This window comes from Falco punctatus (genome assembly GCF_963210335.1).
Source record: "Falco punctatus genome assembly, chromosome: 8".
Taxonomy (NCBI): domain Eukaryota; kingdom Metazoa; phylum Chordata; class Aves; order Falconiformes; family Falconidae; genus Falco; species Falco punctatus.
In genome coordinates this window covers 62,968,071-62,987,447 of record NC_137588.1, presented here as the reverse complement: position 1 = coordinate 62,987,447, position 19,377 = coordinate 62,968,071, and the positions used below count along the sequence as shown (strand labels likewise).

The following is a 19,377-nucleotide window of genomic DNA, read 5'->3' as shown; positions in this document are numbered from 1 at the left end:
ATCTCTGGTTGTCAGGCACCTCAGACTGGGTGTTGTGGAGAGCAAGTGTTTTCAGATGAGATCATGAGATGCAGGTCAGTCTGCAGCACTGGGTAGCTTGAAAATGAATGGTGTGTAGTCGTAATCATTGCAGAGTGTTTTGAGGCTACAGAGGAGACCGTGCGGGAGGCTACAGTGCTGCCCCGTGGTAAATCTGGGGCAGTTTTGGTGGTGAAAGCGTACTGAAATAATAAAACTGAAGAATGTTGCCATATTATTATCCAAGAGGAAACGAACTGACCGTTGCCTGGTTGATTCACTTCCGATACTCATCAGATGCAGAAAATGCCAACTAGCCAGGGGGGTTCTGGTACCTGTGCAGCAGTGTCAGTTGTGAGTGCTGGCACCGAGATGGTCCTTTTTGCAAAGGGAGCCTAGTGGAGGTTATCTCGCACCCTGTCCAGTCACATCTTGAAAAGTTCCAGTGATGGGGACTCTGCGGTGTCCCGGTCAGGGGTGTCCCAGTGGTTGTTCTCACAGGAGAAAAAAACCCAACCAAACCTAAACCAAACAAAAAAACCCCAAACCTCTCCTGGTGAAACTTGTACCCATTGCCCCATGTCTTTTGCATGTTGCCCTTGCGAAGAAGGAGCCTCTGTCCTCTGCAGCTGCTGTTTAAATCCTTCAGTACTGTGGTGAGCTCCCCCTGAGCCTTCTCTCCTCCAGGGAGAAGAGACCTAACTCCTTTCGGTCTTTCCTCATGGGCCAGGTTCTCCAGCCTTTTGATCATCTTCGTGGCCTTCCTTTGGACCTTCTTTAGTCTGTCCATCTCCTTTTTGACTTGTAGGGACCAGAACTGGACACAGGACTCCGGGTATGTCCTGACAAGCTCTGAGGGGCACAATAATGTCTCCATGTCTGCTAGTAAAGCCCCTGGAGATGCAGGCCAAGATCTGATTTGTCTCTATTGCTGCGGCAGCACGCTGACTCGTATTTTGGTTTATTGTTCACCGGGACCCCCAGTTCCCTCCAGTAAGGCTGCTCCTCCATCACACACGTCCCACCCTGTACTGGGCTCTCTGGTTATTCCTTTCCAGGTGCAGGACTTTGCACTGGTCTTTGTAAAACTTCATATGGTTCTTGCTAGGGAACTGTCAGAAACCTCGGCAGTCTTTGGGAGAAATCATCATGTCATTGCTCTGCCCTTGTGACCAAACTAGTTTTGGGAAGTTGGTAATTCTTTATTAAACCAAGGTGTCCTGATTGCCCGGTTAAAGAAGATAATAACCAAATCAAGTACTCCTTGCAAGTATGCCTTGTTGAAAAACGAAAGAGGGAGCTGGGCTCCAGGGAGCAGCTCAGCCCACCAAACCTGCCGCTGTCAGATGTTGTCTGGAGTTACTGCTGTCAGCTTACTGTGTGCTGCTCCTTAGATCTGTGCTCATTTAGATGGTTTACAATAAAGAAAATTTATTGAAATGTGTTGCATATTTCGAATGGTTAATTAGTAGATTGATAGATTTCGAATACTGGGGGTATAGCTTTTTCCTTGACAGATTTACTGGCTGTTAAATTGCTCGTGACTGAAGTTCATAGCGCTTTTTTTTCTGTATTACTTAGTTCTCACCAATTTTTTGGTGGTTCTTTCATCTTCAGCTAATTTTAGCTGACCAAAGAACATCTGTGCTGGTTCAGACCAGGGGCCCTGTGGCCCCATCCATGTGCCCTGGTGTTGTGCAGGGCACTGCTGAGCAGGTCCCCGGGACACCTTTGGGCAGTGGTGGATGCTGTAGGGTCTGTCCTCTTCTGGTTCCTCCCTCCTCATCTTGATTCTTTGTCTCCCCCGACCGCAACCTCCCTGGGTTTCATTTGTTACCCCTGAATCCACTGGTTTCTCCACATGCTTCCCAAGGACCATCCTTTTTTCCAAGGATGCCCAAGGACAAACACAAGCGGGGATTCTTTTCTTCCACGCTTCATTGCTTTTAGTGTCCCATTGCTGCGTTTTTATGGCCCTCTGCTTCTTCCAGTCATTCAGAGCAGCAAGGCTGCTCCCAGAACTGCTGCTCCAGCTCTGCCTCTCCACTCAAACCTATAAATCAGTCTCTTGATGCAATTTGTCTTCTACAGCATGTGCAAGACTTGAGTGTTCTTTCTTTCAGATAGGACAAATAGCACTTGTGTATAATGCTCTTCGTGTTTCTTTTTTTCCCCGATGTGACAGTTTCTGCATTGTATTGTGTTATAGGAGAAGGACAGGTTTGGAGTTTGAGGAGATTTTTGGGGTTTCTCTGGGCTAGCAGCAGGAGTGCTGCTGCCACTTGCTTTGGTGCTGGGTGGCTGCATCCATGAAGTCAATAGCAAAAGCCAAGCTCCTGATGGAGCTCGTGGAGCCTTCACCTCCTGGGTGTTTTGAAGGTTGCTGTGCATAGTTGAGTGTTTTGTATTACGTCATTTCTATTAACTGTTACTCAGAACTTTTACACTCTTGCATCCCCTGCCCTTGCCTCTCCTCTCCCCAGTGTTGCTGCTTTGTGAACCAGTCTCGGCTGCCTTCTGATGAGCAGGACAGGGTGGACCCTGTGTTCCACCTTTAGAAATCTCACATGTTTAACAAAAAGCAGTCCAGGCTGCTGTTGCTTCTGGTTTGTGTGGCAAGGAAGACTAATGCTACCATTAGGACGAACTTCCTAAGGATTTAATGGTTTTCTTCTTCCCTCCTTTCCTACTGCAATTTGCAGTCTCTCTTTAAAAACTTCCATGTTGATTCGGATTTTTTTTTGTGTAATCACAAACTGTATTTTCCTGACTCGGTGGGAGGGCAGAGCTGGAGGCGGCCGTGCAGACCATAACTTCTGTTTTCTTAACTTCCTTTCACGTACAGCTCTGAACTGTGGTATGGCATTTCGGTGGGGGTTTGGTGCTAAATACCCCTTTGTTGGGAAAGGGCAGTCACAGGGATGTGCTGGCACCAATGTAGGGACTGGCTGTGCCAGCATGTTGGACCCGCTTCTACTCAAATTCCAGTTTAGCCCTTCCTGTGAAAAAATGAAATTGTTACGGTTTAAAGTTATGAGTAAGTAGTCGATTTCTGTCTTGAGTGTTTGTCAGAATTTCGTGGATGTTTGGGGTTTCCCTGTCTGTGGCTGCTGGAGCACACAGCTAGCGAGAAGGTAACACAGGTATGTCTGTCTCTGAAACCTCTAAGGCAGACAAACGTGAACATTGCTATTTTGAACTTGTTTCCCAGCACGTCATTTTTCAAGATATGGTTGTGATTGTAACAACAGTTTCTAAGTTTTTCAACAAAAGAAATTGTAGTCGAATAACAAGTGAACTTTACTCACTAAGTTAAGACAATCTTACATTGCTTTCAGCAACTTTGCTAGCACATCCCGTGAGTCCTTCCTGCGTCCACTGTGTGGTTGTTACAGGAACATCCTACCCATGTATTGCTGTTTAGTGAGCTCTGAAAGAAAGAACAATCAGTTTGGGTAATAAAAATGACATACAAAAGACAGAAGCTGTGATTTATTTTGGGAGATTGAGTCAAGTGGCAAGCAGCACTTTAAAGGTCACTTGTCTCAAATAAACCTTATCTCTCTCTCAAATTTAAAGAGATGCTGCAGTGTTTCCTTGCATCTAACCTGCATTAAATGTCTTTTACAAGAATATATTGCGCAGTCCAGCCGGAGCATCGTACATGCCCGTGTGCTTTATAGGTGATGGAAATGAAGGGGAGTGCTGGCAGGGGGAATGAAGATCAGTTGTAAGTGATTAATGAGCTTATTAGAAACACCACCAGCCTTCCCAAAGGAGTATTTCGAGTTGGTGTTCAATGTCTATTTGTGCAAATGGCACAGTACATACACAACTTTTTTATTATGAGAGCCACGTCTCGTTACAGCAGTACTTCTCAACCTAGGTATACAAAACAGTGTTTGTCACAAGAATCTTAAAATCTAAACTAAATTACAGAAGACAAATTGTGTATGGCAGTGTGTTTCTGTGTGTTTGTGGTTTGGTGAATGGGCTTCAATAGCACCAGTTTTGGTAGAGAGAGCAGTCACCTGCCCTTGTTCTCCTTGGAAATCCCGCAGAATTGATTCTGCTTGTGGTCTTGCTCATTCTTTTCTTGGAGTTCTTTTGAAAGTTTGCAAATCATTATGAGTCTGGATAGCAGGGAGCTTAAATTAGATTTCCTTGTGTCTGTATTATCACAGTTAGCATGGGACTTGCTCATGGATGGAAAGAAATCAGATTGAAGCTGAACTTGGAGCTGGTTGTTGCAATAAGGAGGTTATAAAGATGGGGACAGGCTGAGGAGTCTGCAGCAAAACTGTGGTCTTGTTAAGACAGGGGTAATAAATCTTTATGGGTTGATTTGTTTCATAATTTACTAAAACTCGTGGATTTTTCAGTTACACTGAAGGTCAGTGTATCAGTGACTGCCAGCAGCCCTGCCTAGTAATTTGCTAGCAAGTACGGGGTTGCTGCTGGATGTCATCCTCCCTGACAAATGATGCGCTGACCTTGCTCGTACGTGCCTTTCTTTTTGCGTGGACGATAGCATTGCGGTGTGCTTGCAGAGGAGCTGGCTGACGTGTGAAACGCCAGGGAGCAGAGGAGCAGTGTCACCCTGCGGCACAGCCTGCTCCCGCTGCCCTGGCTGCTGCTGCATGCTCTAACGAAGGCAGGAGATGGGGAAAGCCAGAGGAACAACCTTCATCAGCACCGTGGTTGTCATCGTTGAAATATCGGTGGCTTAGCTAATGTCCAGATCTCCGCAGGTGTTAGAGAAGACAGTGCAATGCTTTCTGCCTTGTGTCCATTACCAGTGGTACACGGATCGTGCTTTTCTGCATGTGGCATTAGAAAGTGTACTGCAGACATACTCATTTGTATTGGTAAAGTAACCACTTAGTTACTTAAACCTTAAGTTAACCTTAAGTTAAACCTTAGCTTTCCTACTTCACTTTTAGACGTTGTTGTTGTTGAAGAGGTTACGTCTCTGTGTATGTCAGCTCTTACCGCCTGGGCTGACAGAGGGCGAGTGTACCTTTTGGCCGCTGGATTGAATTTTGTCAGCTGAGTGGTTTGACCTTTTTGCTGTTCTCAAATCCTGAAAATAGATTGCATTTTTTTTTTTAGCCCATACAACTTTTTTTGGTGGCTAAACATAGGCTTCAAAGTGTTGTATTTCCTTTGTGTTTGGGTCAGGTTCACTATTTTATACTAGCTGCATGGATGTTTTTTTTATGGGAGTTTGTGTGAGAGCTTAGCAATCTTCTACTGCTCAAACTTTCTCCTTCTTTGAGTACATGTGAACATAGATACTAACTTACAGGTTGTCTGCTTTATAATTTTTTTGTCAGTGAAATGCATACAAAGCTAGAATAATATAATTATTACGATAGCGAAAAATAGTTACTTTGCAAGTAATGATCTGTGCTGGTTTCTAGAGCCCTTAGGGTAGTCAGGTTTGAGTAGCAATTGCCAGGAATATCATTGGGAATTACAGATGGCACAACATCCCCCATGTTCCTCATAATAATTTTGATAATCAAAATTCTTATGTTTGTCAGAGGTGCCCTCAATTTTTTTTTTTCTTTTGTGGGGGAGTGGGAAATGTTTGGAGGGACCTACGGTGCCACTTAGGCTTTCATAAAATAGTGGCCTGGTGTTTGGTAAAGTGCTTCTCTGTGTGCTCTTAAAAAAATGGACGTGAAGACATGATTCCAAAGTTTAGTCAGTATTCATGAAGTTGATACTGGGTCAACAGCATTTGTACAATACTATCTTTTAATTCATAGGACTGAATATCTAGTGGGTGATACGACTCTGTGGAACTTTGTTTCACAGAACAGACTTTTCCATTTTGATCACAATAATGCTGTCAGCAGTTTTGGACTTTTCTTTCTGCGTCAGATTTTTTTTAAAAAGAAATAGTATACAACTGTCATAATTTGTAAATGGTAGAAGTATATAAATTTTTACCATAGAATCTATGATTCTCTAATACAACGTTCTTTTCACATAGTTGACTGTAAATTTAAAAAATACTAGGAATATATGTGGCAGAAAATAAATGAGCAGCTAAATTAAAGGACTGGGTATTTGATAGTATTCCATGTGGTTCTGATTCTTCAAAAGCCTACTACTGATTTTTAATTTTTTATTAAAAAGAACATGTTTGTAGGCTATATACATGTGTTCGTTTACAGATCGATTTATAAAATAAAAGTGCTATTGTACATACATGTACCAAAAATGCGTAGTATTCTTCCAATGTACTCATTTTCTTAAGATTCAAAGTACTTTATGGACCAAATCTTATGTTACTTTTTGTTCTGTATTGATGTTTTCTAAAGGTTATTCTTGAACTAAGGCATTAATTGAATTTAGGAGCAGGAATCCTGCATCATATTGGATTGCAACAGAAGCTAATGTTTAAGACTGTAGGCTATTTGGCTGGCATCATCTATTTGTCATCTTATTTGCTCTTAATCTTGTTGGTGTGTATCCATTAGCTGTAAAGAGGCTGGACCTTTGCTTTATAGAGAGGTGTATCATTTTTTATCAGTCATATAGAATCTGAAGTGTGATTGGGCAAGCTTAGTCTAAATTAGCTTTTTCTCAAAATGTGTGTCAACTTACAGATGGATATTCAAACGTGTAACAAGTTTTATGAATAACTTCATGAGTATGAATAACTTTATGAATATGTCTTCAGGTCAGACTTACACAGCCCGTTTTCTTTTCTTTTTCTTACCTTCCCTAAATCCATTTTGTTCACAGCTTCCAGCTGACCTTACCAAGATGCATCTTACCGACAATCCTCATCCTCAGGTGACTCATGTCCCTTCAAGCCAGTCGGGATGTAGCATCGCGAGTGATTCTGGGAGTAGCAGCCTGTCTGATATTTATCAGGTAAAATTGCATTTGTTTCTTATTTTTTCCTTCCTTGATGTTAAACATGCCACAAACAGTTGCCCCTTATCCAGGACTTGCCCTTTTGATGCTTCTGCATATCCCTGTGTTGCTCGTGTGACTTGCTGCCTCCACAGCCACACAGAAGTGAAACAAACTCCTTGTAAAGCTGCTCTTGTTGCTTTTTACATCTTTATGTACCAACAAGTGTGCTGTGGCTTTAAAAAACCACATTTGATGATTTATGGGATCATTTTCCTTCTTTCTAAAGTGGAACAGATTTCATGAAATCATTCTTGTGTTTCAAATACCTTCCTTGATTATTTGTATTTATTGTTAATAACAGATGTTCTGTTCTGCAAACAAAAGCATGGTAATAAACACACTCTCTGCACTAATTGACTGTGGAAATTCTAGTGTTGCTTGCTGAGAATAGAAGTTGTCTGAAATCCAGAGATAGCTTTCATGTATTTACAGATAATATACTTCATAAGTTACCTGTCTCATGTCACATTGCAGTGCTAGTCCATGGGGGTTTTGTTGGGGTTTTTTTTGTGCCTTTTTTTTTGTTGTTGTTGTTCTGGTTGATGAGGATGCTCATCTTGGGTTTGTGTTCATTGGTAATTTCACAGCTTTTCCACTTTCGAGTTGAAATCTGACCACTAGCAACTGTTGAGCACTATGTATTGTAACTTGATTTTAGACATGTTCCCTTTCCTCGGCTACTGACTGGGTACAATTTCTATACTGGAAACAAGTTAGTGGTATGTATCTATTCACAGCAAAGTATTGCTAGGTAACTTTAAAGCATTAAAAGCAAAAATCCTTTTAGAACCTTAAGTGTGTCTCTGCATTTTTGTCCTATTTAATATGTTACCTGACTACTCTAGATCTGCTTGCTGCCAGCTAGGTCAGGAGTAGCTTGCATGCCTGAGAGAGTCTTTTCGAAAGAAATGTTTCGTGAATTCTCTGATTTCTGACAGGCAGTGCTGGAAGACGTTTTGTATCTGATTTTTCTTTTTTTTTTTTTTTTTTTTATATATATATTTTCTGAGTCAACAGAATTGGTTTAGTCAGAGTCACCAGACCTTGTCTGTGTATTGTATCTTAGCATTCCAAGGTATGAGGATGCTGACAGACAGTTTTCCTGACCGTCATCAGCCTGCTTGTCTACCTGAGTAGTCTGGAAAGGTTGCTCTAAGTGAAAAGCACTTAAAATATATTATTGATAACGAAAAATGTTCTAGTAATGAGTGAATAGTCTGTTATGTGTGGTTAACTGCATTTGCTTATGTCTACTCTTCAGAAAATGCCAAAGAGTGTAATTGCTAAACAAATAAAAATTATATAAATAATGGAGCAGCATGTTTATATGCACTGTGGCAAATAAACAGTGGTGAACTGTGTGGTGTGGTTTTTTTTTCTTTTTGTACCCTACAGAATTTTTAATTTATTAATGTGAAAATGACTGCAGGTTTGCTATTGATTTTTAAGAGTGTGAGAATCTCTCAGGTAGGAATCTCCCTTTCAGTGACATTAGCCCATGTGTTTTTTGCATCCTGAAGGGAACATGCACATCTGTAAATTTTGCTAAGAACATTTGGCCAGCTGGGGTGATGTCTGAGGCAGGTCACCACTGTTAGACTCATGTGAGATCTTCAAAGATAACGCTACAGCAATGTACGATCATAGCTACAGGGTCATTAATCCTGACAGATAATGTTGGACAATCAAGCATTTGATAAACTGTGGATTAAGGTAAGATGTGTAACAGGCATGACGTGAGAGGGGAACAAACCCCAACAACCCACTGTCTGTTGTGGGTTCACATTCCATCCCTCTTTCTTATTTTTTAGTGGATTTTTTGTATCTTGTTCTTGTAGGCATAATGTGCAAACAGTAACCTGCTAAAAGATGCTGGATATTTTATGGGCTTTACTGTGATAGCTATCATGGTTTTGGAGAAGTCTCTTCCAGTTTGTCATGCAGTCAGAAGTGCATGGATAGTAATAACATCGTGGCACAGTGTTTAACATAGCATTATATTGCAGTGAGACACCAATATAGACAGATTTTGTGATCTGAAAGAAAAAGAGAAGTGTTACCCCCAATATTCATCATGATATTTTTAAGGCAGAGTGACTCTGATACACAATAAACCTACATTTTGAGTATAAGGTATTGGCTCAGTAGCTGAAAGCATTTTTGGTACATTAATATACAGCTTTTCATGAAGTATTTGAAAAATGATGCTTTGCTTTTGGATTTGCAGTCAGCTTTGTATCTATTGCATGCCAAAGTCTCTAGAAGTATCATTAATGTCAGCAGAGGAAAGCACTTTTGAATAACTTTGATTAATGTAGCCTTGAAATAACCTTTTGAATTAATGGTATCTTAACATTAATTTTTACAGCAAGTAGTGCAAACATAATTCCAGAATAGGAAAATACGGTTAGAATGGTAGGACCGAAGAACGAAACAAATGTTTATTAGGATTTGGAAAGGGTTTGTGTTCATCTGTGTACACTATATTAATCCGTAGTGTTGAAATGAGGTTTCACTTGTTCCAGCTGCCTCAGTCTAGGATGTTAAACAGGAAACGAAGAACATAAAGCTTCAAGTGAGATCAGCAGCAAAGGGGTCCTGCCTTTTAAGCACTGCTGTCGAACACATTGTATTAAATCCTCAGTTAGTCGCAGAAACTTGCGAAAATACATTTATGAAGGTATTTTTCTCCCTTCTCACATACTGTTACTGCTCCCTGTTGGAGCTTTTAGTATTTTTGTGGTAAAATTTCTAAATTTATGTATTGCAAAGTCCAGCTTGCTTGGAATACTGCAGAGCAGTTATTTTTCTGTTAGGCTGTAGACCCTTTCTTTTGTGTTTTGTTTTGGGGTTTTTTTTTTTTTTAAACATAGGAAAAAAACGTTATTCTCTACAATTTTTAAAACAAGTTGTTGTTCAGATCTACGATGTTTAGACACAAGTAGGGGAAGCTGCATGGTTATGTATGCAGAGGTTGAAATGAGGGATTATAGAGCTGCTTTGACCTGTGGTAGGTGTCCTCAGGGACAGATAATTCAGCAGGTATTACAGAGTGAAAGCATCTTTCACAGGACAGGCTTTAAGGTGGCCAGCCAGGATAACAGAAGTAATCCAGATCATATCTCTAGATGTAGGTGGGTAGGATCTCACTTCTATAATAAATTAGTTCCTGTATCAACAGCTTGCAATGCTGTTCTCTTAATGGCCAAACAATTTGCATCTATTTTTTCTTATCTGTTTAGTTCTGCCAGTGATGTGCTTGAAGTTTTTCTCCATTTTTCACGGCCCCCCATCTTTCATTTATCACTTTGTCATTATAAACTATTTGTGGACAGCAACGTTATTGCCCAGCAATAATTCCAGTTGTGGTTAAGGTTTTGATATTAAAATAGATTATCTAGAAAATACACATCAGGGAATGGGCCTTTCTGGGTTGGTTTTTTTTTTGTTGTTTTTTTTTTTTTTTTTTTTTTTTTTCTTCTATCAGTTCTGAAAGAAGGCTTGCACATTTTTCCCCTGACAGAATTGACATGAGTGAGGGGGAAAAAGCCTTGCTCCAGCAGGTCTGTGTCCTGCCTATGCTGGAGCCCCCGAGCTGGACGCAGCGCTGCAGGGGCATCTCAGCAGAGCGGAGCAGAGGGGGCGAATCCCCCCCCTCGCCTGCTGGCCACGCTGCTGGGGACGCAGCCCGGGGTGGGTGCCTCGCTGGGCTGCGGGCGCACGGTGCCCGGTCATGCTGAGCTTCTTGTCCACCAGCACCCCCGTTATCATATGGAGTTATGGCGCAGGAAACCTTTTCTGTGAGGCATATTTAATAGTTGTTTTTTATTTCTGTCAGCATATGTTTCTGGCACACATTCTAGTGGAATCTGTATTATTATCACCAAAACCTTGCAAGGGCTAGTTCTTACGTCTTCGGCTTCCAAAGCCTAGGTCAGTGCACAGGAGATCTCCATGATCAACATTTGGCACACATAGCTAAAACATGTTACTTGGCAAAATTTGCAGTGCTATATGTAGAGTAATAATAGTACGATTTTTAAAATAGCAAACAAACGTTTTGACAGTAATCGGGTGCTAACTTCCCGGATGATCTGTGTGACATGCCATTTGAGTCTGTTCCTGCTACCTTCTCAACAGATATTCTTGCTCTATAGACCCAATGCTGGAAATCCATATTTGTGTAGGATTTGAGGATTGCAGCTTCTGGTTTCATTTTGTAAATTAGTAGTTCATAAATGTTTCTGTTAAGAATGATTTTGATATTTGATAATGGAAACAGCTGGGGCATCGTGCTTGGGAAGAGCAGCTACTTCTGCAGACAGCTTTATGAGCAAAATCCTTCCTGTTCCTTCCAGCACTGCCTGACCTGCCAGCGTTTTGGCAGCCTTCTGCACGTAATCTTTGAAACAGTTTGAGGACCATCTCTTACTTCATAGCTTGATCAAATTATAACTGACTTATCAAGAAAAAAGAACATTTAGTTATGGCTCTCTATAGGATATACAGTGAAAACTTTAAAGAATCTGTTTTCTGTAGAACCTGTAGCCTCAGTTCTGTTAGCTCAGCTTGAAGCTATCAAAGTGGGAATTAGTACTGTAGTCTGTCTTACTGTGCCTGGAGAAGTTGATCTAAATTGTGTCTATTTAGATGAAGAAATGCTAGAAAAGTCCTTGAATAAAATGCTGTACGGATCATGTGTTGCTGAGACTCTCCAAGCACAATTTGCACTTGGGCTTAATTCCAAAACTGTTAATGTGAGCTACATAAGCCAGTAAAGTGATGTAATGTAAAACAGGTTTAACCCTATATATATTGTTACTCTCCTCTGAAAGAAATATTTATGTGAAATCATTTAAACCGTATGTATTAGGTTTGCTGGCTAATTATTGAAGCGAGGACAAGCTGACAGGTCCAAGGTTATATCTAAACCCCAGTGTTTTTCTGCCCAGTGAAAGAAGGGAATCCTGCTCATCTGGGGGGGTGCTGGGGCTCGCGTTAGCCCATCAGCGTGGAGCGTGTAGGAAGGTGGAGGGAGGCGGTGCAGTCTGCTGTGATTAAATCACTTAAAATGAGTGTTAGTTTTTTATGAGGCAAGGAAGGCAGGAGACCAGTATGGCTGAGCAAGGACCTCCTCATCAAACTAAAGCGGGCGAGGGAAATGTGTACAGTGGAGCCAGGGATGTGTCTCCTGGGAGGAATATGGGGCACTGCCTGGATCAGGAGAGGTAGGGCTCAGCTGGAGCTGGGTTTAGGGCTTCTGTGGGCACATTCGTCAGAAAAAGAAGATTAAAGAAAATGTATTCCCCTCCCCGCTGTAAATAAAGACTAGTGACATGGAGAAAGCTGAGACATGCAATGATTTTTGTTGCTGTCTTGGTTTTCACTGGTAGTTGCTCTTCCCAACCCCAGGACAGGGACTAGGGGAACAAAGTCCTTCCCGTGGTAGGAGAAGATGAGGTTTGAGACCTCCTGAGGAACCCAAACGTAGATAAGTGTGTGGGACCCAATGAATGCGTCCCGGGGTCCCAAGGGGGTGGCTGATGCAGCTGCCGAGGGACTCTGGTCTCACTTAAGAAGTGATGGGAGTAAGGTGAGCCCCCAGCGACTGGAGAAAAGGGAATAAGGCTCCGGGAAGACCTTATTGCAGCCTGGCAGTACTTAAAGGGGCCTTATAAGAAGGACTTTTTACCAGGGCCTGTAGTGACTGGACAAGGGGCAACCATTTCAAATTGAAAAAGAGTACATTTAGCTTAGATAAAATGAAGACATTTTTTACAAAATTCTTCCTTTTTGGGTAGCAAGGCACTGGAACAGGCTGCCCACAGAAGTGCTGTCCGTCACTGGAAGTGTTCAGAGTTGGGTTGGACAGGAGGTATTGTGAGCATGCAGAGTATTTGAGGTGTTCAGCGTTTTTGTAAAATCTCAAGGATTTATTTTAAAGTGAAAGTGAATATTGTAAATGTGTTCATTTAAAAAAAAAAACCTCAATTTTCTGCAAGTCTATATAATTGCCTTCCAATTCTCAATGACATATCTTGTTGTTCAAATTTTTGAATTTAAACAGAAAAATGATTTACATGCTGGCTTAAAGTTAAAAAAAAGTGAGCAGCTACTCTGTAGAAAATGAAAATTTGAAACTACTTTTTTTTTTTTTTTTCGCCTTCCATCTGTTTGGAAAGTTATTTTCATGCAATAACATCATTTAAACTTTACATAAGGCATTATTTCAAATTATTCCTATGCAATTCTGGTTTTTGTTGCCAGCATTGCATTCTCTTTCACCGCTGCTTCATGGATCTGCTCAGTGTGATGTCTATATTGCCATCTATTGATGGCAGTAGAAATGTGTCTACAGGCATTGGGTAACCAGTGGTATTACTGACTTATATTGTTACTTCATTAATAATACAGACTCTCAAATCGTGGAAAACAATTTTGTTTACATGAATTCACAAGAAGGAGTAAATGCTGTAAATTAAGAATCAGCCAGATTAGAAGGATAGTCATCCTTATCCCCCCCAGCCCCCCCCCAGCTGATACACTCTACCTGACGTAGTTGCTCTATGCCAGGATTCAAATCCATGTTATGATACCAAAATTAAAAATAAGGTCAAATCCCTTTTATTTTAGCCGCTCAATCTGCTTTGTTTTTTCCTGTGTCACATGGTTAATGTTGAGGGGTTTATGTTGCCTGTCATTGGAGGTGGAGAGGGATGTAAGTAAAGGCAGAGAACAAATGTCTCATTATGTTAATTTTGCTTTCGGAACTTGTGATCGTAGTGCCGGTAGCGTGATGTTGCTTTATGCCAATGGTATGTAGTTGTGCTGTCTTGTAACTGTAGATTTCAGCCTAACATGTTTTTTGTAGTGTTCGGAAATGACAGTTTTTACAATTTTTAGCTTGAATTGTTGGTCACAGAATTTCTTTTGTTGTATTAGCTACCTAAGACCATAAATCATTAAACTGAAGACGCTGAACTCTTTGTCTGATGGATGTTTTCTTTGTAGGCTACGGAAAGCGAGATGGGAGATGTTGATTTAACAGGTCTTCCAGAAGCACCTGTAGACTCTGAAGATGAAGAAGAGGAGGAGGATGAAGATATTGACAGAACTTCAGATCCTCTTCTAGGGCGAGATGTTGTACGGGAGTGCCTTGAGAAAGAGCCTGCAGATAAAACTGATGATGATATTGGTGAGGAGGAAAAAAAAATCTTAATGTAAACATATATTGTGTAACATCTGTAAGAGAAGCACATCTGAGAACTGTTTAATGAGTTAGATAGATGTATAACCCCTTGAGCAATGATGCCTTCCAGAGATCGCTTTGGTCTAGCGCTACTGTTAATTGAATGATTTCTCCTCTTTACTATCTGAGAGAGTGTTCTGCGAAACTTAAGTATTTTTAAAGAACAGTCTTTGAGATACTTAAGATGTTAAGTATTATAGTCATTGTTACGTGTTGATGTAAGGGAGGGATAGGTAGCAAGGTAATTTTGACTGCCTGAAACGGTTTAATTAGTTATTAAATGTCAGAGAACGTACCATTACAGCAGTATAGATATACTTAATTGTAACCTGCAAAACATTTAAGTTGAAAATAACTAACTTCAGTGTTTAACTAGAAATTGGCATTAGTTTTAATAGTAGAATTTGCATTATGCTATACTTGAAATTATTTCTCTAAACATTTTATGCTTCTATCAAGCTTATAATTACTGTACTGTTAGGACATTTTTAATTTTTCTAAATGTTTGGAGCTGAAGTGCTTTTACAGCCTAGCTAGACTGCTGCCCTAAGAGTCAATCAGAACGTGATCAAGACTGTAGAGCTAAGTTCTGGTTGTTGATGACAAAACTCATACTGGGCTCATTTAGCCACAGGCACTAATGGCGATTGTAACACCACTGAGCAATTTTCCCCATGAATTTAACTGAAATTTAATATACCTGTGGAGGGTAAAGTATCTAAGGAACCCCTGGGCCTTGCAGTCTTCATACCATTGTTCCCTTTGTCTTAACAGAGCAATTACTGGAATTTATGCATCAACTCCCTGCCTTTGCAAACATGACTATGTCTGTGAGAAGAGAGCTTTGCTCAGTGATGATATTTGAAGTAGTAGAGCAAGCAGGAGCCATCATACTTGAAGACGGCCAAGAAGTAAGTTACTGCTTACAGCACAATTTGAGTGCTATAGGCAGTGGGTTAGCAAGGGCATCTGGGTGTGAAGGGCTGGAAAATTGTTTTCCCATCTCCGCACCTCTCCCACATCTGAAAGTCAGAATTCTTCTCTCACCGTAACCCGTATCCAAAATCCCCGAACCTTAGCCCATCCTTTTGGGAGAGTCTAGCTCTGTGTTACTGTCTTGTTCAAGACTTCAACTTGACCAAGTATAGATCTAAACGAGCATTCAACGTGGTGTTATCTGGTAGGTGCTGACATCTTGAGGAGTTTATTTCCAAGATCATTGACATAGAAGAATGCATATTTTCCATTGGCAAAATAGCTCACTTCTTAAAATGTCATTTGTTTAAATACTGACATGGGGAGGTATCCTTGCCCAACAATGTAGGTGTTATAACAAATGTCTAAATTAGGAGCAATTTCTGTGTGTATTCAGTGGGAGGAGACAGATGATCAGCTCGGCCTGTGGTCAGGCTCCCAACACGGGTGCTCTGAATCACGATCTTGAAATCTCTCTCTGTCCTTGAATCAAGCCATCTGGAATGGCCATAGCAGGTCCTGTCCCCAAGAGGACTGGGTAGACTCTTGTTCCTGACAGTGACCAGACAGCTACCCAGGGGAAGAGTGTTCATTCTCACTAAATGACATAAATCTATTGTAGCAATTAGCCTGCTGATTAAAAAAGCAATCTATTAATCGACATTTTTCCCTAGTGAATTAGTTCTGAAATGAACGAAGAATGCTGAAAAGCGTTGTTGTTCTAGTCATCTTTATTGGTTGCCTTACAGTGCACCTTTTTAGCGAGCTGAATGTTGTAAAACTGTGTCGACAACAAACGAGATTGCAAGAATAAGCCTTTCAGAGATAAGAGCATTGGAGTGGTTTATAAAAGTTGTTGAATTAGCTTCACATCTTAAATTTGTTTATTACATCCTCTAGCTCGATTCTTGGTATGTTATTTTAAATGGCACAGTGGAGATCAGCTATCCTGATGGGAAGAGTGAGAGTCTCTGTATGGGAAATAGTTTTGGGATTACTCCCTCTCTGGACAAACAGTACATGAATGGAGTGGTCAGAACCAAAGTAGATGATTGTCAGGTAAGATTACAATTCTATACAACTACCTCCTATTTTTAAGCACCTAATAAAAGAAAACAGACTACTTTCACCTTAAGGCATGACCTTTATTCCAGGAGCAGGAAAAAGGAGGTTGGTATTTAATGGGTCAGGGGCTCTGCTCATGTGGAGTTAGTTGCACGTTGTTTAGTAGCTGAGATTTATTTCACACTGCTGTTAATGTGAGAAACGGGAACTTCTGCTTTGTGCTGAAATGTAAGCTTGGTCCACCCAGTCAGGCTGTGTGTATGATTGACATGCAGTAAGAACACATAAACAGAAAATACCCATTTGCACTTCTCAAGGCTTTGTCCTCTGTATGTTTAGCCCATTTGAACAACCTTTTGGAGATACAGGAAGGTGACCAGTTCTGTTTGTCTTCTGTTTCTAACCTCCTCTCTCGTGTAATTGGGTAGAACAGAGTGGAGTTGGTATCAAATGCTGTGCTGTTGTGACTGTGCCAAAGCAGCGCAGAGATGGGGATGCAGTCATGTTCTGGGTGTTCATTAACAATCCCATGTTGTTCGGGGGCAGTTTGTGTGTATAGCCCAGCAAGACTACTGGAGGATTCTGAACCACGTGGAAAAAAACACTCATAAAGTGGAGGAAGAAGGAGAAATTGTTATGGTAAAGGAGCACAGGGAGCTGGATCGCAGTGGAACCAGAAAAGGACACATAGTTATCAAGGTGAATTTATTTTTTGTGCTTGCCGTTCATCTATGAAACCTTTATTAGTAAATAAATACAGTTTTGGTTTGTATCTAGAGTGCATACTCAGTTCTGTCTTTCTTGAGCCAAAAAATTTGATTGGAAGGCATTTATATTATTTTACAAGTTTACTTCCATCTCCCTTTTAATAAAGATAGACCTGTTCAGTACATATATTGGTTTTTGTTTTGGGAGCACCCTTTGTGCATCGTTTTGTATTGACCTGTTTCTTTGTAATCTGGAAGAGGAACTTAAACTGTTTGTTAAAAATAAAATTAAGGGAAGTTACTAATTGTTTTAGTCAGGGCTTACCTGTACAAAACTTCTGGTCCAAGGGAAGCATGAAGATTTGATTTAAACATATTAGTGTGTTTTCTCCTAAGCTGGCCATAACTGACAAAGCAAAAAGGGAATATATTGTTCACATGGTTTTATGTTAAGAAACTCTCTAGGGAGAGATAGTGATGGGAGATACCAGTTATTTTTTTGTATTTAATTTTTTAAGGCAACACCTGAGCGACTCATCATGCACTTAATAGAAGAACATTCTATTGTGGATCCAACCTACATCGAAGATTTCCTTTTGACGTACAGAACATTTCTAACAAGCCCCCTGGAAGTTGGAAATAAACTCTTGGAGTGGTTCACAGTGGACAGTCTCAGGGATAAGGTTAGTTTGAGTCTAAGATATTAGTATTTCTGGTGAAAATATCTCCAAATTGATTCCTTTTTGTATTGCTGATAAACTAGGGTTATGGTCCAGCTATTTTATATGAACTATTTTAATGCAAAGTGATTTTTCTCTAGTATCAAGAAAGGATCCTACAGTGTGTTGTCTGTGTATAGTGTACTATCCTAATTTTGTTGTGACACAGTTTCTCTTCTACAGAATGATAAATACTGCTTTCTCTTTATTTTAAAGGTGCAAATGTCAGTCTCTGAAATCCTTTTTTCCTAGAAATTCAGGAAAATTGTGTTCATGATCTCTTGAACATACAGTCTTTCTTTTCACAACAGCATTGTGCTTGCCATAATTTTCTACTGTAGAGCTTTTAGGTGTATTGAGCACATTCTGTTTGAGCAGCTTATTACAAACTCTGTACTTAAAATAAACTCTGCTCAAGACAGGTGCAGTTGATAAAAATGTTTCCATAAATAGAACCAGGTTTAACTCTGTGTAAATATATGCACGTACATATGAAAAATGTTCGTAGTCTGTAACTTGTATCCATACCTAATTTGTTGAAAATTATGGCAGTAAAGTTTTTAGCCAGCAGTTTTATGTGTTCTAGCTTTGAGCTGAAGGAAACCCAACAGACTATCAAAATGTTGGGGGTTTTTGCGTAGGAAATTGTCTGGGGTCTTTCGTGTGGATACTGCTTCTCTTCTTTGCTTTTTCCATGCAGTTCATTTTGGCAACTACTGTTTTTTAAGAAAAGGAAGCCAAACCAAAACAGTCTCAGCAAATAAGAGGAAATTGCTTATTTTTAGAAGAGAAAATGCTGTAGACAAACCGTGGGTTTTTTTTTATTTTATTTTATTTTTATAACGTGGATGGATAAAAGAGTTGTCAGACTGACTTTATAATGAATGGTAGTAACTCTGTAGCACATAGAAAAGCAATATGAATATTTCACTGAAAGTTCTTAAAAGAAAGCTCATTATTATCACAGCATACTTCCTAGAACTTTCTATAAGGAGATCATTAGGCTGCTTTAAAAAGGTAAGTTTTATAAACAGCACAAGGAAGAGTTAACTGAAGGTGGATTTGTGCACCAGTAAGTGCCAGTTAAGTACAGAAACGTTGGAGTTTTTATTTTTCATTTGTTTCCTCAAGTAACAGAAAAGAGATTATTTCAAGTGTAAGTGTCTTCTGCTTCTCTTTGTTAACAGATGCAGTAATCTGTCATGTTATTCTGCCATGTGCTATTCTTCTTTGCTTATAGATTAAAGCTTATAGGAGAATAATCATAGGTACATTTATATACACCTTGAGGTTTTGTGGTGGTTTGTTTTTTTTTTTTTACAGGTTACGAGAGTGGTCTTACTGTGGGTGAACAACCATTTTAATGATTTTGAAGGAGATCCTGCTATGACTCGATTTCTCGAAGAATTTGAAAAGAACTTGGAAGATACGGTAGGAGCAAAAAAAGAATGTCTTATCTTCTAATACTCCATGTTTTCATTTTCTAGTGTCACATATCTAGTGGATAACGCATAGTAATCTACAATTTTTAAAAGTTAATAGATGGCTTTTAACATGGATGTATTTGTTCTTAGATATATATTCAGATATAAAGCCCGTATAAAATAGTACGTAGGGCACTCGTTTATGTGCTTTTTGCATTACTGCAAAAGAGGACAAGTTTTATTTAATAAGATTTGGACACATGGCATCAAGTCCTTTTTCTGGC

At 40.1% G+C, this 19,377-nt stretch overlaps 1 protein-coding gene across 7 annotated transcripts in view; it reads left to right on the top strand.

Moving 5' to 3' along the window:
- Positions 1 to 19,377, top strand: part of RAPGEF6 (Rap guanine nucleotide exchange factor 6) — a 133,045-nt gene that overhangs the window by 73,308 nt on the left and 40,360 nt on the right. For all 7 annotated transcript variants that reach the window (XM_080400445.1, XM_080400443.1, XM_080400444.1 and 4 more), the window contains 7 exons: positions 6,778 to 6,909; positions 13,966 to 14,149; positions 14,978 to 15,114; positions 16,079 to 16,237; positions 16,790 to 16,942; positions 17,469 to 17,633; positions 18,993 to 19,100. In XM_080400445.1, the coding sequence (XP_080256571.1) occupies positions 6,778 to 6,909; positions 13,966 to 14,149; positions 14,978 to 15,114; positions 16,079 to 16,237; positions 16,790 to 16,942; positions 17,469 to 17,633; positions 18,993 to 19,100 (1,038 nt within the window). The remainder of the gene's footprint in view (positions 1 to 6,777; positions 6,910 to 13,965; positions 14,150 to 14,977; positions 15,115 to 16,078; positions 16,238 to 16,789; positions 16,943 to 17,468; positions 17,634 to 18,992; positions 19,101 to 19,377) is intronic.